The sequence below is a fragment of the Scyliorhinus canicula genome, chromosome 16 (assembly GCF_902713615.1).
Source record: "Scyliorhinus canicula chromosome 16, sScyCan1.1, whole genome shotgun sequence".
Taxonomy (NCBI): Eukaryota; Metazoa; Chordata; class Chondrichthyes; order Carcharhiniformes; family Scyliorhinidae; genus Scyliorhinus; species Scyliorhinus canicula.
Window position 1 is genome coordinate 17,825,574 of NC_052161.1, and position 16,758 is coordinate 17,842,331.

The 16,758-nt window shown below is 42.9% G+C and overlaps 1 protein-coding gene and 1 long non-coding RNA gene across 2 annotated transcripts in view; one reads left to right on the forward strand and one right to left on the reverse strand.

Moving 5' to 3' along the window:
* LOC119950911 overlaps positions 1-6,097 on the reverse strand; it is a 48,426-nt gene extending 42,329 nt beyond the window's left edge. The window contains exons 1-2 of the long non-coding RNA XR_005457457.1: positions 5,943-6,097; positions 4,572-4,603 (exon numbers count right to left, since the gene is read on the reverse strand). This is a non-coding gene — a long non-coding RNA (uncharacterized LOC119950911). The remainder of the gene's footprint in view (positions 1-4,571; positions 4,604-5,942) is intronic.
* The window catches only part of shoc2 (SHOC2 leucine rich repeat scaffold protein), a 135,575-nt gene that overhangs the window by 74,215 nt on the left and 44,602 nt on the right, over positions 1-16,758 (forward strand). The window contains exon 3 of the mRNA XM_038773845.1: positions 2,547-2,684. Coding sequence (XP_038629773.1) covers positions 2,547-2,684 — 138 coding nt within the window. The remainder of the gene's footprint in view (positions 1-2,546; positions 2,685-16,758) is intronic.

Genomic DNA, 16,758 nt, shown 5'->3' on the forward strand with positions numbered 1-16,758 from the left:
ATTCTCCTAAATTCAGTCCTAAATCTACTTCCCCTTATTTTGAGGCTATGCCCCCTAGTTCTGCTTTCACCCACCAGTGGAAACAACCTGCCCGCATGTATCCTATCTATTCCCTTCAAAATTTTATATGTTTCGAAAAGATACCCTGCATCCTTCTAAATTCCAATGAGTACAGTCCCAGTCTACTCGACCTCTCCTCGTAATCTACCCCCTTCAACTCTGGGATTAACCTAGTGAATCTCCTCTGCACACCCCCCAGAGCCAGTATGTCCTTTCTCAGGTAAGGAGACTAAAACTGAACACAATAATCCAGGTGTGGCCTCACTAACACTGCATACAATTGCAGCATAACCTCCCTAGTCTTAAACTCCATCCCTCTAGCAATGAAGGACAAAATTCCATTCGCTTTCTTAATCATCTGTTGCACCTGTATACCAGCTTTTTGCGACTCATGCCCGAGCACACCCAGGTCTCGCTGCACAGCGACATGTTTTAATATTTTCTAATTTAAATAATAATCACGTTTGCTATTATTCCTACCAAAATGGATAACCTCACATTTGCTTCGACAAGCGCTTCCACCCGTTCAGCCTTCCAGAACCTTCAGCCTACATTTTAGAATATTACTTTGAATTATATTCTGCCTGAAAATATGCAGCATCTTCGTGGGGGGGGGGGGGGGGGGGGGGGAGGGAGAGAGAGAATTCACAGTACGATTAGACAGAATCTGAGCATTTTCATCTATTGCTTTTGGTGGTGCGATGTAGGTTAATGTCAGGATCCTAAGCTATTTTAGTCGGGGGAGGGGGGAAGAAAAGAACTTTGGGCAAGGTAATTTGTTCCACTTATACTTGATAACCGGATGGTGACATTAGCAGCAGGAATGAGGGCAGCGATGGTGACCTTGGAGAATGAAATGAAAATCGCTTATTGTCGCGAGTAGGCTGGTTTAGCTCACTGAGCTAAATCGCTGGCTTTTAAAGCAGACCAAGCAGGCCAGCAGCACGGTTCGATTCCCGTACCAGCCTCCCCGGACAGGCGCCGGAATGTGGCGACTAGGGGCTTTTCACAGTAACTTCATTGAAGCCTACTCGTGACAATAAGTGATTTTTATTTCATTTCATTTTCATTTCATGAAGTTACTGTGAAAAGCCCCTAGTCGCCACATTCCGGTGCCTGTCCGGGGAGGCTGGTACGGGTATGTAGAAAAATATTGAGCTTCCAAATTCAAACATTGGCAAAATTTAATGTAAAACAAATGAATTTCATCTCCAAGGAGATGAAATATTGCAGAGTTGTTAAATGAACTCTGCACACCCTTATTTGAAAACCAACGAAGGCCAGCCATAGTTTTAAAGAAGGTGATGATTTCAAAATAGCCCTACATATTTACCTATGACGGGAAGTTCTGCTGAAAGTGTAGTGTCACACGGGCTTGTAATACATAAGCTGTGACACAACCCAGCATTCAATTGCGAGTGGAAAGGTCGAAGCAGTGCAAATAGACTGGGACCTTGTTATTACAGTTTGTGAGCACTCAACAGAACATAGAACATAGTGCAGAAGGAGGCCATTCGGCCCATCGAGTCTGCACTGACCCACTTAAGCCCTCACTTCCACCCTATCCCAATAACCCCTCCTAACCTTTTTTTGGTTACTAAGGGCAATTTATCATGGCCAATCCACCTAACCTACACGTCTTTGGACTGTGGGAGGAAACCGGAGCACCTGGAGGAAACCCACGCAGGCACAGGGAGAACGTGCAAACTCCTCACAGACAGTGACCCAGCAGGGAATCGAACCTGGGACCCTCGCGCCGTGAAGTTAGTGTTATCCACTTGTGCTACCGTGTTGCCCAACAATGTCCGTTTATAAATGAAAAATACTATTTCTCGATGCATCGACATTTAAATGCCATTTTCCTAAAACGACTGACAAATAATCTACTTTTTGCTGTCATTAAATTGCAATAATTGGGAGAAGGGGCTTTAACAGATTTTTTATTTTGTGTCTTCAACGGGTGGATGTCTTTATGAGCAACAGATTTTCAAGATTTTGGCTCTGCTAAACTCTGTGGACCTGCTGGATCTGGATTAGGGAAACTGGGAATTAATTCACTGTGATTTGAGATTTTCTAGATTTACTGTGTAACTTGCATTGAATTTTAGTTACGTTGCATATGCAATAGTGGATTAATCTTTGCCTTGTTAATGGGGTCCTACATTCGGGGACTCTTCCTCAACCCATCTGCAATGCCACTCCTCTCCGCTTTTTAAATATACCTCTTCGACTCTGCCTCCGGTCACTGTCTAATCTCGTACTATTCAGCATCATGTGTATTAGGAAGTTTATTACATTAAAGGCCCCATGCAAGTAATTGCTTATGGAAATAATTAAGGAATTGTGCACCGGTCTTTTTGAGGATATTGTGGAGAGGTTGGTCATATTACTTTTGGTGAACTTTTTTCATGAAAATAAAAAAGTACTAGAATTATTAATGCAAAATATTTGAGTGTCTAGATTTGTGATGCTTTTCTTTTTGACAGGTGAACTCTGTAACCTCATAACACTGGATGTGGCTCACAATCAACTTGAACACCTCCCAAAAGAGATTGGCAATTGCACGCAAATCACGAACCTTGACCTACAACATAATGAGCTACTTGATCTGCCTGAAACTATAGGTAAAGAGACAGTTATTTACTGCTGTTACTGTTCTTTCTTTCTCCGTGGTGAAATAACTTAAATTACATGACGTTGCACATTTTATCTGTTTACTTATATTTGGTTGTTAATGCTGTAGATCTTTGCTCTGAAATCTCAGCGTTTCATTTCTACAAGTTCTCCTTGAGGTTCTATTTTTTTCTGAGGGCAATTTAGCGTAGCCAATCCATCTACCCTACACATCTTTGGGTTGTGGGACTGAGACCCACGCAGACACGAGAATGTGCAAATTCTACCGGATGACCCGGGGCTGGGATCGAACCCGGCGCGAGGCAGCAGTGGTAACCATTGTGCCACCGAGCCGCCCTTCTGAGGTTCTAAACTTTAGAAGAACCTTTGTTAATTTTCAACACTTCATTGAATTTGTCATATCCAGGCTGACTGATTTTATAGTTTCCACTGTAAAACTGAAATTGATTGAGTTCAATCCTCAAAATCCTGGTAATATCCTAAAAAACTATATAAAAATGGAATTTGATTTAATCTGACAGCAGTGATACAGTGGCCCAGGGAAATGCTCTCGGTATGGGTTCAAATCCCAACGCAACAGCTGGTTAAATTTAAATTTAAGTAATAACTTCAGGAATTGAAAATAGTGACCATGGAATTGAAAATAGTGACCATAAAATTATCATTGATTTGTTGCCCAAAAAACATCTGATCAATATTGTTTTGGAAAGGAAATCTGCCATCCTTGCCGATATGGCCTTCGTATGACTCCAGATTCAGTGTTGCGGATGACTCTTAACAGTTCTCCGAATGGCCGAGTAAGCCACAGTTCAAGAGTAATTAGGTTGACAACAAATGCTTGCCAGTGACTCCCACAATAGAATAAAAGAAACAATATGCTTGATCTGCTGTGTATTTCCAGCACTTCTTGATTGTGATTTCCCCCTTTGTTTTGCTTCTCTTGTATGTACATTCAGGGTGATTGGATGATCTTGACTTTGGGAAGAGATCTACAGGCATTGTCCCATCTGTTGCATTCAGCGGGCACAAAGCCTAAATGGCAGTTTTTCATCTCTCCCTTTTAACCTTTCTCCTGCCCAAGCATTGTTAGAATTTGAACTACAGAAATGTTATGTTGTATCTGCATGTTCCAAGTATCTCTTCTGAATTTTGTAGATTACTTTATCTAAACACCCTTCATTTTTTTGTAGTCACAGAACCTTTGGAGTTAATGGACATACCAGTATACTGCCACAAAAAAATTAGACTAACCCTATCGACGATGTAGAATAGATTATTTAATGTTTGATTGATTTCTTGTCAAAAGGTTATGATGACTTCAATCTTCTGTCTTGAATTAATGTTGGTTATAAATCAGTGTGTTTAGGTTACTGAAGTACAAGTTGGCTGTCAATTGCTGCTATTGAGCTACCCATAAGGACTTAATGTATAATTTAAGAATGAAAAAGACTTGCTGTGAGATGCATTTATTTATCTGATGGCAACTTCACTCCTGAAGCCTAGGTTAGGTGGCTAACTTCAGATGCAAAAGCTTATATAAAGGTTGTGAAATTCTTTTGGGATTTAGTTTTACACCTTATCCATCAGTTTCTGTCTCTGGTGAAGTTTTAAGATGGGTTTGTAATTTTAAATTAAGGACATAGTAGTCACACACTTATTCCATGTGGCACCATATTACCCGGTGGATGGAACTAATTTTGTAAGGCAGAAAGCCGCTCTCCTTGAGCTGAGAGACTTGATCCTCTTGTCTGCTTTCCTACTGTAGATTTTTCTACATATGTCAATCAAGCCTATGTGGTACTGCAGCGAGTGAACACTGAATGGTACAAGGACTTTGAAGTCTGTGATCTTACAGATGGCACCTTGGGAAGCGTTACCTTGATAACATGTTGCACATCAAGAAAGCATACTGCAAAATAAATCAGAAAAAGCACATTAAGTTCAGTGTGTCTTGATGGTTTATTAAGCTAATATTGCAGAATTAAAAGTATAGAATGTAGTGATATATAGTCTAGCTTCAAAGCTGCTTTAACTGTATCATATTTTATCATACTGTGCTTGATGTATGCAACAGAAGGTAAAATAGATGCAGTTAGAATTAACGTGTTTTTTACGTCAAGACTTAGCTGGCACTGAGCAGCATGGAAAATTACCACCATAACTTTGGCTTGTGCACTGCAATGTTAAACTAGATGTTGGCCTAATTTTTTAAATCAAGTATTTGACAGCAAGTATTGATAATGCCTTAGTACAGTTGAATAGGGGGGAATTGAGCTTCAGATTTCCCCATATTCTATGGTAGAGCAGAATACAGTTTGAAACTAGTTGAACATTCCTGGTATTCTATTAAATTCCTGCAATTGCTGCAGTTTCCAGCAGCAATGCTCCCGTAGTTCAGTGTACACTTATTTTAAAGAATGCTTCCTGAAACCTTTGTGGCAAGTAAATAGAAATGCAAGATATGAAATGATTTGCATAAATTTGGCTCAAACATAGGATCCATGATCTATACCAGATTGGTTCATGTAAATTTGCTTTCTGTTGCTAATTGACCTGCCTCTCTTTTTGTGTAGCTTGGTGTCATGTTTTGTTTTGTATTACTGGCAAAACACCTTGAAGTTTAGAAATGCTGCATAGGTACAATTATTGTTAAATGGATAAAATTTGCATGTTTGGCTTTAATTTGATTTCATTGTATTCTCAACCTTTTTTTGCGAAGATAAAGTGTAAAGTCGGGTCTAATAACTGCATGGGCATGCCCTGTCCGCTCTGTGCGTTAGTTTAGTAACTGAGAAAGGAATAATCAAAAGAAAAACTGTTGTACCAGGGCGTTCTATGATCCAAAACATTACAAGACTAGCAAAGTTCAAGGAATAAGTATGTTGGCCCATAATGTCCAATCTTCGGAATATCGTTCCTGGGGGGGCATCTCATAGCTATGCTGGAGGATGCCCCTTTGAAGTATCCACACACGGATTCCCGGGAAATTGCCTGGGAAGTTCCAACTTCTGTTCGGCTATTGCCTTACATTGGGAGCCATCTGATACTCTTGATTTAAGTTGCAGTCTTTGATGATTCCTACTGTCTTTACAGGAATAGTTACCCAGGAAAAGTTAGAAGAAACAAAACCACCTCCCACTCCTGGGTAACTATAGTACTAATTCCCATTCTTCTTGCCCCCCCCACCCCGGCAACAACTTTACCAACCCCCAGCCTTCTGAACACACAACACACTTTTGTTCACTTACCGTACGCAAGTTCTGGCTTCTCAAAGTGGCTGGACCTCTAAATTCAACTGTTTATGGCAGCTGGTTCTAGAAAAATGGGTGTGCCTTCCTGAACCTTGACTCCTGCACTTGACTAAAGGCCTTGGGAACCCACTACACTGTACTCATCTGCTGTGCGATGGAAGGCTGAGTAAGAAATGTGGCTGCTTTTCAGTGTAGTTATGTAGGATTAGAGCAGTAATCCAGATGGGATTGTCACTCCAGAGATTTTTTTCTCATAATGTTGTCTCTACTTTCCTACATGGTGCATTTTTAATAAAAATAAATACATTTAGATTACCCAATTATTTATTTTCAATTAAGGGGCAATTTAGCATGATCAATCCACTATCATGCACATGTTTTTGGATTGTGTGGTTTTTGGGTTGTGGAGTGAAATCCACGCGCACACTGGGAGAATGTGCAAACTCCACATGAGTGACCTAGAGACGGGATTGTATCTCAGTCCTCAGTGCTGTGAGGCAGCAGTGCTAACCACTGTCACTGTGCTTCCCTGTGCATGGTGCTTTTATGCTGAGTTTCATCACTTGAGGTTTAGAAAACGAAAAAGCATGTCTCTACTCAAGGATTATTAATATGCCAACTCTGAGCACTAATGCATGGATTTACTGCGTTTGCTGTTTGTCTTTCTCCTTCCATCTTATTTCCAAAATTCATGTTTTCATTTACGTGAGCTGTTCATCTTTTCACCTACTTAAACTATTTTCCATTTAGGTAATTGATCTCTGATATAATCTAGAATCTTTTTGCTGATCGTTTTGGAGGTCAGACAACCAATTAACCCTTTCTGTGATTGCTATTTTTTAATCCTTTCTGCTCCCATTTTCACTTCCCCCAACCACTTTCCATAGCTACTCCAATTCCTGACTGTCTTTTTAGTCTTCAATCCTGATGAAGGTACCATCCCAAATTGTCAACAACTCTTTCCCTTTACAGGTTGAGTGAGTTGATAAGTATTTCCAGCATTTGCTGTTCAATTTCAGATTTTCAGTTTATTTAAGAACTTGTAGCCAGTTCTGCGCCATGATTATAGAAAGCCAGCATTTCCAGTTGCTTTTTCTTTGCTTTGTGATCCTAGTCACAGATGTTGCTGTAGTATTAAGAGTGGAACACTTACATTTCACCTCCTGGGGCATTCAATCTAACACCGACAGATGTGATGAAAGCCTACAATCTGACTGACTCTTAAAAGGGAAACTAGTAATTTAATCAACTTCTTGTCTGATTATTCTCCACTAACCAATGTTGCACTTTCCAGGGCAGCACAGTAGCATAGTGGCTAGCACTGTGGCTTCACAACGCCAGGGTCCAAGATTCGATTCCTCACCTCGGTCACTGTGCGGAGTCTGCATGTTCTCCCCGTGTCTGCGAAGGTTTCCTCTGGGTGCTCTGGTTTCCTCCCACAGTCTAAAGATATACAGGTTAGGTGGATTGACCATGCTAAATTGCCCTTCGTGTCCAAAAAAAGGTTAAGAGGGATTATTGGGTTACGGGGATAGGGTGGAAGTGAGGCATTAAATGGATTGGTGCAGACACGATGGGCTGTATGGCCGCCTCCTGCACTGTATGTTCTATTACAGAGGTCCTGAAGTGAAAATGAATGAATCAAACTATAGGGCGGGACATTAATTTTAATGAGTTGATCTATTTTCATTATTTATGGGGATACCAAGCCGTTTTGTGAAACACTGTGAGGCACTTCTGTTTTTTAAAATGGTTGCATGATCTCTCTCCCTCTCCCTCTCTTCCCCCTCCCCTTCCAGTTTCCCCACACTTGCAGGTTTCTAGTTTTTAAGCACCTAGTATTGGAATCAGGTATAGCACAGGCCAAAAGTCATTATAGCACATTGGTTAGCACTGTTGCTTCACAGAACCAGGGTTCCAGGTTCGATTTGTGGCTTGGGTCACTGTCTTTGCGGAGTCTGCACGTTCTCCGTGTCTGTGTTGGCTTCCCATGGGTGCTCTGGTTTCCTCCCACAAGTCCCAAAAGACGTGCTGTCAGGTAATTTGGGCATTCTGAATTCTCCCTCAGTGTACCCGAGTAGGTGCTGGAATGTGGCGACTAGGGGCTTTTCACAGTAACTTCATTGCAGTGTTGATGTAAGCCTACCTGTAACAATAAAGATTATTATTATTCTCTCCGAAATATGGATGATTCTGGCTCTAGTAACAGAACTATTGCTGCACCAAAATATTTTTTCCATATCCCCTGGCATTACTTTATAGACAGTCAAATTACATAGAATTTACAACACCAAAACGTGCCATAATAAAAACAATATACAACGATGCTGAAGATCGAAATAAAAACAAAATGCTGCATAATTTCTGGCCTGGCAGTATCTATGGAGAGTGAAATATCGGACTCTTTCTCTCTCCACAGATGCTGCCAGACCTGTTGAGTTCTTTCCAGCACTTTGTTTTCCTTGCTATAATCAAAATTTGGTCTAAGTGGTTTGCTCCTATTTGTGCACAATGCATCTCCTGCCTCTAACCATATCTTTCTATGCTTTTCTCCCTCACACTCGGCTACTTCCCCTTAAATGCATCTATAATATTTGTTCCAACTATTCCATATAGTAGCGAGTTCTATATTATAACCTCAAATAGCAGTGAATTTATAGGTAATTTCTACATGGATGGAAAACCTAATTGAGACATTTAGCACAGTGGACTAAATAGCTGGCTTGTAAAGCAGACCAAGGCAGGTCAGCAGTGCGGGTTCAATTCATGTACCAGCCTCTCCAAACAGGTGCCGGAATGTGGCGACTCGGGGCTTTTCACTTAATTTGAAGCCCACTTGTGACGATAAGCAATTTTCATTTAATTTCATTAATTTCACATCAACTTTGCCGAAGAACCACCCAGCCAGCAGTGGGAGAAATCTCGTTCCAGTACCTGGGCTAAATTTGAATTCAATCTTTTACCAGAGTTGACTGGGTCACAACCTGGTCTCCAGTGATTCCAGGTTTCATGAAATTCTGCAATGTAATTGCTTGTAACGTGTACATTTGATTGCACAATGGGGGAAGTGATTGCCTGCAAGGTTGGAAATTGTGTAGAATGATTTATTTTCATTTTCTGTCTTGTTTTTACGTGAACTTTAGCACTAAATCCCATTGATTTTTTAGAAAAACCTCTTTTCCCTCCATTTTTGAAGTCCATTAATGGCAATTTATAAATTCTACAATTTATGCTCTTTGTATTAGGTTTTCAATGTTTCTTTAATTACAAATAACCAACAGTTTTGTTTGACTTTTGATAGAAGGACAAATTCCCCACCCACCCTCGACCAAACAGCTTTTCAAATCTGCAAGTTGTTTTGAATTCTGAACTAGTTCATGCCCCCCACCTCTTTCTTTCAAACCTATCCTATCTGTTTGTTGCTTCAAAGCTATCTTTTTGACCAAGCTTTAGGTCTCCTGTCCTCGTGTTTCTATGGAACCCAGTGTTAAATTTTGTCTAATAGTGCACTCTCCTGGGAAGCACTGTAGGCTGTTTAATGACTTTAAACGTGCTCTATAAATGCAAATTGTTTTCTCTCGTTACAATTATTCAGTATGTTTAGTCTCCACCAATACATTTGGTACTTGCCATTAAGCACTTTTGTGCTAAAGACAGCAAAGTTTAATGCATTTTGTCTTGATGTGTTTTAACTCCAACTTTGAAAAATCCTCAGCTGTACTAATGATGCTTTCTATTTTCAACACCTGTCATGCTTGAGAGCTGCTGAGTTCCAGTTTACAGCTGAGTATCTTACACTTTAGACCCATATCCATCAGGCAATTAACTGTAGCCATCCAAAACCTTATTTGACCAAGGATCCCTACAGCTAACATTACTCTTCATCATGTACTCGGGCTACATTCAAACCAGTATGCAACACGGGACATTTTATTATATTATTGGTGCTATGTAAATGCATACTGCTCACAACCCAACTCTGGCTGGCAATGGATTTACACTGCAGTTGTCCATATCCTTCATAAAGCATTTAAGATATGCCATGATCTTTTCTGTTGTGTTCTACAATTTCATTAACCAGCATTCTTTTTTGCATGAAGCCTGGGCAAGAACCCTTTTTTCTCTTGAGTCAAGATTTTGCACACCAAAGTGTTTTTCACACCAAAGTGTATATCTTCACATTTAGCCACTGCACCTGCCATGCGTTTGCCCACTCACTCAACTTGTCTAAATCACCTTGAAGCCTCCTTGCATCCTCCTCGCAACCCAATTCTGCACAGTTTTGTCATCAGCAAACTTGGAAATGTTACATTTGGTTTCCTCATCCAAGTCATTTAGATATCTTGTGAACAGCTGGGTGGGCCACTTGGCCAAATACCCATTCATTCCCACTTTGCTTCCTGTCTGTCAATTAATTCTTGATCCATGCGAATACATTAGTCCCTATCCCATGTGCTTTAATTTTACCCATTAACCTCTTATGAGGACCTTATCAAAAGCCTTCTCAAAGTCCAAATACACCACATCCGCTGGTTCTCTCATCTATTCTATATCTCAAGGACTCCAGTAAATGTGTTAAGCATGATATGCCTATCATAAACCCATGCTAGCTTTGTCCAATCCTGTTAATGCTTTCCAAATGTTTTGTTGTCCGTCTTTTATAATTGACTCTAGCATTTTCCCCACTACTGATGTCAGGCTAACTGATCTGTAATTCTCCCTTTTTTTTTCTCTCTCTCTCTCTCTCTCTCTCTCTCTCTCTCTCTCCCCCACCTCTCTCTCTTCCACCCCTTCTAAATAGTGAGGTAACATTTTCCACCCTCCAATATGTAGGAACTGTTCCAGAACCAATACAATTTTAAAGATGACGACCAATGCATCCAATATTTTCAGAGCCTCTTTCTTTAATACTCTGGGATTTAGATTATCAGGCCCTTGTGACTTGTCAGCCTTAACCACATTAATTTCCCCAGCACCATTTTCTTACTAATATTCATTTCATGAAATTCCGTTCCATCACTGGACCCATGGTTCCCTAACATTTCTGGGAGATTATTTCTGCCCTCTTTTGTGAAGACAGAACCAAAGTATGTGTTCAATTCGTCTGCCATTTCTTTATTTCCCATGGCTTGGCTTAATCCTCTGGTTCTATTTGAAACCATTTGGAATACTGAGAGCAGTTCTGAACACCACACTGTCGGAGGATATTTTGGCCTTGGAGGGAGTACAATGTAGGTTTACAAAAATGATACCTGGACTACATAAATTATGAGGCGAGATTACGCAAATTGGGCCCATTTTTGCTAGCATTTAGAAAGTTGAAGGGTACCAGAGGATCGGTGCAGACACAATTTGCCAAATGGCCTCCTTCTGCACTGTTGGAATTCTATGGTTCATCTATGGTTCTGTAATCTGATCGAAGTATTCAAGATGTTAACATGGAAAGACCGGGTAGATAAAGATAAACTGTTTCCACTGGTTCTAGATTCTAAAACTAGGGGTCATATTCTAAAAATTAGGGCTAGACCGTTCAGGAAAGATGTTGGGAAGCACTTCTTCACGCAAAGGGTGGTAGAGGTTTGGGACTCTCTCCCACTAAACGCAGTCGAAGCTGGATCAGTTGTTAATTTTCAATCAGATTTTTGTTCAGCAAAAATATTGGGATTATATGTCCACTTGCTGCAGGTATGTGAAGTTAGGCCACAGATCAGCCATGATCTCATTAAATAGCAGGACAGGCTCGAGGGGCTGAATGGCCTACTCCTCCTAATTTATCTGTTTAAATCTCTCATGGTAAAAATTGTTAACCTTTTAAGGTTTAGCTTGAAATTGGTTTCTTTAATTTTGTCACAAAGCATAATGATTTTAAAAACCAGTTTAACTTGATATAGTTGTCAACAGTTAGACAGCTTGTCTGAGGGAGAGGCTAAATCATTAATTGAAATATGCGCACTTTTTAAGATTTGCACAAATGTGTTTGTTTTCAGAATTTATTTAGTATCACAACTTTGGTCACTTTAAAAAAAAAGGTACTTAATCTTTTGTTTTCAGACCAGATGGTGAGAACAGTAAAAATCAGAATATTTTAGCTTCGCTTGAAGCTGTTTTATGTTCCAAGGATTTGAGTCAGTTTGTGTTGTATTCCAGTGTCAGTCACACTGGTAAGCTGTCTGTGTCGGCCTTATTTGTATAATTGATTTGCACTGCCCTAAAATCACTTATGGTCTATTAGAACAATGAAACTCCTATTGATCTTGGCTAGATGTTTAATCTCTCTCTAGTTAATATTCTATGGAAACAAGGTAAAGTTTGACTGCAATCAAAAGCTATTTTATTCCAGCAAGCGATGAAATGTGCAAAACGCTGGTATGATGAGACAATGACAATGTATCGTAGATGTTGGAAATCTGAAATAAAAGCAGAAAATGCTGCAAATACTCAGGTTCAGGTGGCGGCTATGAAGGCAGAAGTCGAACATTTGGTGGCTCCCGCTCGAATCTGACTTTTGGACCTTTTGTTTTTTTTTTCCGGACTTGATTTGAAAAATCAATGACAGAGGCAATTGGGTGCTGGATTCCCACATCGGTGCATGGAGAGGAGGACTAGAAGTGCTCGCAAAGGCAGAAACAGACGGACTGAGAAGGCTTGGGCTGAAGCTGCAGGTGGAGAAAGCATGGCGGAGGACCGGACCTCTGGCTTGTCGACCCAGCGGTCAACGGAGCAGCTGATGCAATTTATCCAGCAGGGCTTCACCAAGCAGAAGCGGGACTGCTTGGACCCAATTAAAGAGTCAATTGTGTGGCTGGAGCTTAGATTGGATGCCCAAGATTGGGCGATCCAGAAAGTAGAGAAGGTGCTGGTGAGCAGGAGGAACATCAAACTGCAGTGGAGCTGGAGGTGGGGATGCTGAGACCAGCAGAAAAGGCTCCTGGAGAAGGTGGAGGACCTAGAAATAGGTCCCACTGGCAGAACTTGAGGATCGTTGGGCTCCCAGAAGGGTCTGAAGGAGCGGACGCTGGGGCATACATAGCGGACATGTTCAAGAAGCTGTTGGGAGATGGGGCATTCTCCCGACCCTTGGAGGTAGACTGGGTTCAAAGAGCGCTTGCAGTGAAGCCATGAATGGGGGACGCACACGTACACACACACACGTATACACACACACGTACACACGTACACAGACACGTGTGTGGCCAGGAGAAGAGCGGGGTTTAACCAGATCAGGTTGACTCTTCAAGAAAAAGGTGAAGTTCGGACTGCTGCATCCGGCCCGTCTCTGGGTCACGCACGAGGATCAACATTTTTATTTCGAGTCCCCTGAGGAAGTGCTGGACCTCGCAAAAAGGAAAGGGCTGGCGGCGGACTGAGAACTTTTGAACTTTGCTACAACATTCATGTTTAAAACAGTTTCTTTTTTTTTTGTTTTGTGGATGCTATTTGTAATGCCTTCTGTAGTGATTTGGGGTCAGTTGCAGAGCTGAGTGATTTAAAGTTTACATTTGCACTGTTGGGGATGGAGGTGTATTTGTTCAAATGCTGGATCTCTTGCTTGATCTTTTCTTTGTTTTGCTTTTTTTTTCTGTCGGGCAATTGTTTTGGAATTGTTTGTCATTTGAATATGTGTGTATGAGTGGGGGGGGGGACAATAGATGGGAGAATGTCTCGCGCCAGGTGTGGAGGCCACCAAACTGGCTGGCGTGCTGGCTCATGGAAGTGTAGTGGGGGGTGAGCAGATGTTAGGCTTATCAAAGAGGTCGATTTACATTGTGCTGTTGCTAGGAAGAAAATGTTCTGCTGACAAGGGAGGGACTGTTGCTGAGGGATAGAGGTCGGGAGCAGATGCTGCCTGGGGGTGGGCTGGTGGAGGCACGGGGCACGTACTGGAGACAAGCCCAAGAAAGGTGATGGTTGATTGGGGGAGGGGGGGGGGGGCAGGCAGGCAATGAGCCCCCCCAAGTAGGCTGATCGCCTGGAATGGCCGAGGTCTAAATGGGCCGGTCAAGAGAGCACGCATGTTCTCGCATTTGAGAGGTCTGAAGGCGGAAGTGGTAATGCTGCAAGAGACGCACCTTAGAGTAGCTGGCCAGATTAGATTCAGGAAAGGTTGGGTCGGACCGGTTTTTCACTCTGGACTGGACTCGAAAACTAGAAGGGTCGCGATTCTGATCAACAAGCCGGTGGTATTTGAGGCGGGAAGAATGGTTTCGGATGTGGGAGGCCGGTACATTATGGTCAGTGGGAAACTAGAGGGGGTGCAGGTGGTATTAGTAAACGCGTATGTGCCAAATTGGGACGATGTGGAGTTTATAAAGAGGATGCTGGGGAAGATACAGGACCTGGATTTGCATAAGTAGATCATAGGAGGGGACTTCAACACAGTTATTGACCTTGGTTTAGACCGGTCAAGCTCAAAAACGGGCAGGGTGCCAGCAATGGCAAAGGAACTAAAAGGGTTCATGGAGCAGATGGGGGATGGATCCATGGAGATTTGGGCAGCTGAAGGTGAAGGAGTTCTCCTTCTCACACGTGCATGAAGTGTAGTCCCGGATTGATTTCTGTATTCTGGGCAGGACTCTACTGACGGGGTTGGTGGGCACGGGGTATTCGGCGATCACAATCTCAGACCATGCCCCGCACTGGGTTGACCTACACATTAGTAAAGACAGTAACCAGCGCCCTCACTGGAGGTTGGATGAGGGTCTTCTAGCTGACTGAGGTGTGCGGGCGGCTGAGGAAATGTATTCAGAACTACCTGGAAGTCGACGACGCGTGGAAAATTTCTGCAGCGGTGGTCTGGGAAGCATTGAAGGCGGTGGTTAGAGGGGAGCTGATCTCTATATATACCTCATTATAGGAAGGATGTGGAAGCTTTGGAACGGGTGCAGAGGAGATTTACCAGGATGTTGCCTGGTATGGAGGGAAAATCTTATGAGGAAAGGCTGATGGACTTGAGGTTGTTTTCGTTAGAGAGAAGAAGGTTAAGAGGTGACTTAATAGAGGCACACAAAATGATCAGAGGGTTAGATAGGGTGGACAGCGAGAGCCTTCTCCCGCGGATGGAGGTGGCTAGCACGAGGGGACATAGCCTTAAATTGAGGGGTAATAGATATAGGACAGAGGTCAGAGGTGGGTTTTTTACGCAAAGAGTGGTGAGGCCGTGGAATGCCCTACCTGCAACAGTAGTGAACTCGCCAACATTGAGGGCATTTAAAAGTTTATTGGATAAGCATATTGATGATAAGGGCATAGTGTAGGTTAGATGGCCTTTAGTTTTTTTCCATGTCGGTGCAACATCGAGGGCCGAAGGGCCTGTACTGCGCTGTATCGTTCTATGTTCTATGTTCTATACGGGCCCACAGGAAGAAGTTAGACAGGGCAGAGATGGACCGACTGGTAAAGGAGCTGGTAAAGGTCGACAGGAGGTAAGCAGAGACCCCAGAAGCAGGACTTTTAAGAGAACGGCAGAGGCTACTGGCAGAGTTCGGCTGTTAACCACAGGGAGGGCGGTGGAGCAGCTGAGAAAGGCGAGGGGGGCAATTTATGAGCATGGAGAGAAGGCCAGCAGAATGCTTGCACAGCAGCTTAGAAAGAGGGAGGCAGCCAGGGAGATAGGGAAAGTAAAGGATGGAGATGGGAACCTGGTTGGAGACTCAGCAGGGGTGATTAAGGTGTTTTACAGTAGGCTGTATGGGTCGGAACCCCCAATGGGGCCGGAGGGGATGATGCACTTCCTAGGGGGGCAGAATTTCCCGAAGATGGATGGGGAGCTGGTAGAAGGGCTGGGGGCCCCAATCGGGATGGAAGAGATAGCAGAGGGTCTGAAAGCCATGCAGTCGGGTAAAGCCCCGGTACCGGACAGATACCCAGTGGAGTTCTATAAAATGTTCTCGGGAATATTGGGCCCGTTGTTGATGAGGACATTCATGAGGCAAGGGAGAGAGGGGTGCTTCCCCCGACGATGTCACAGGCCACGATTTCGCTGATCCTGAAGCGGGACTTTGTGGGTCCTGCAGGCCGATATCCCTATTAAATGTGGACACCAAACTGCTGGCCAAAATCTTGTCCTCTGGGATTGAGGATTGTGTTCCGGATGTTATTGGGGTGGACCAGATGGGGTTAGTTCAGGGAAGGCAGTTGTTGGTCAATGTAAGAAGGCTATTAAACGTGATCATGATGCCCCCCGGAAGGTGGTGTTGCTCGTTATGCTTTCCCTTAACTTACTCTGTTTTAATTACCTTTGCTCAAGAGTCGCCAGGTATCTTTCTGATACCACCACAGGGTTCAAAGCCGAATACTGATCAATGACTCGATACACCAGTTAGTAAGTTTGAAATCAATACACATTTATTTACACAGTCAATTATTACTCATGCATAAACTCAACTCACTAAACTATAACTACTACTAAAGCCTATACTTAGCTTCGAGTGGCCCACTCAGTCAGAGGAACAGTAGCCTTTGTCTGGTTCTGATACTGCTGGCTTCGAAATGGTATGGAATAGTAGCTAGGAGCGCCTATCTCGTAGACTTATACATACTTGGCTGGTGCTTGGCGGGCCTCTCGTTGCTGAGAGCCAAATGCCAAGGTAAGAGTTCTTCCAAGAGCTTCCAAGAGAGCAAACTGACCTTGGGGACTCTGTTTTATAGCCCCCAGGGGTTTCGCGCCCCTCTGGGCAGACCCCGGACTTGGTCCCAATTAATTGGACCAGGTCCCAATTGTTCGTATTGATTTTGTCCAATAACGGGGTTGTTCCCTGATCGTTGGGTGGGCCGGGCCCTATGTAACCGTTGGCCTGCCTTTGTTTTAGCTTCC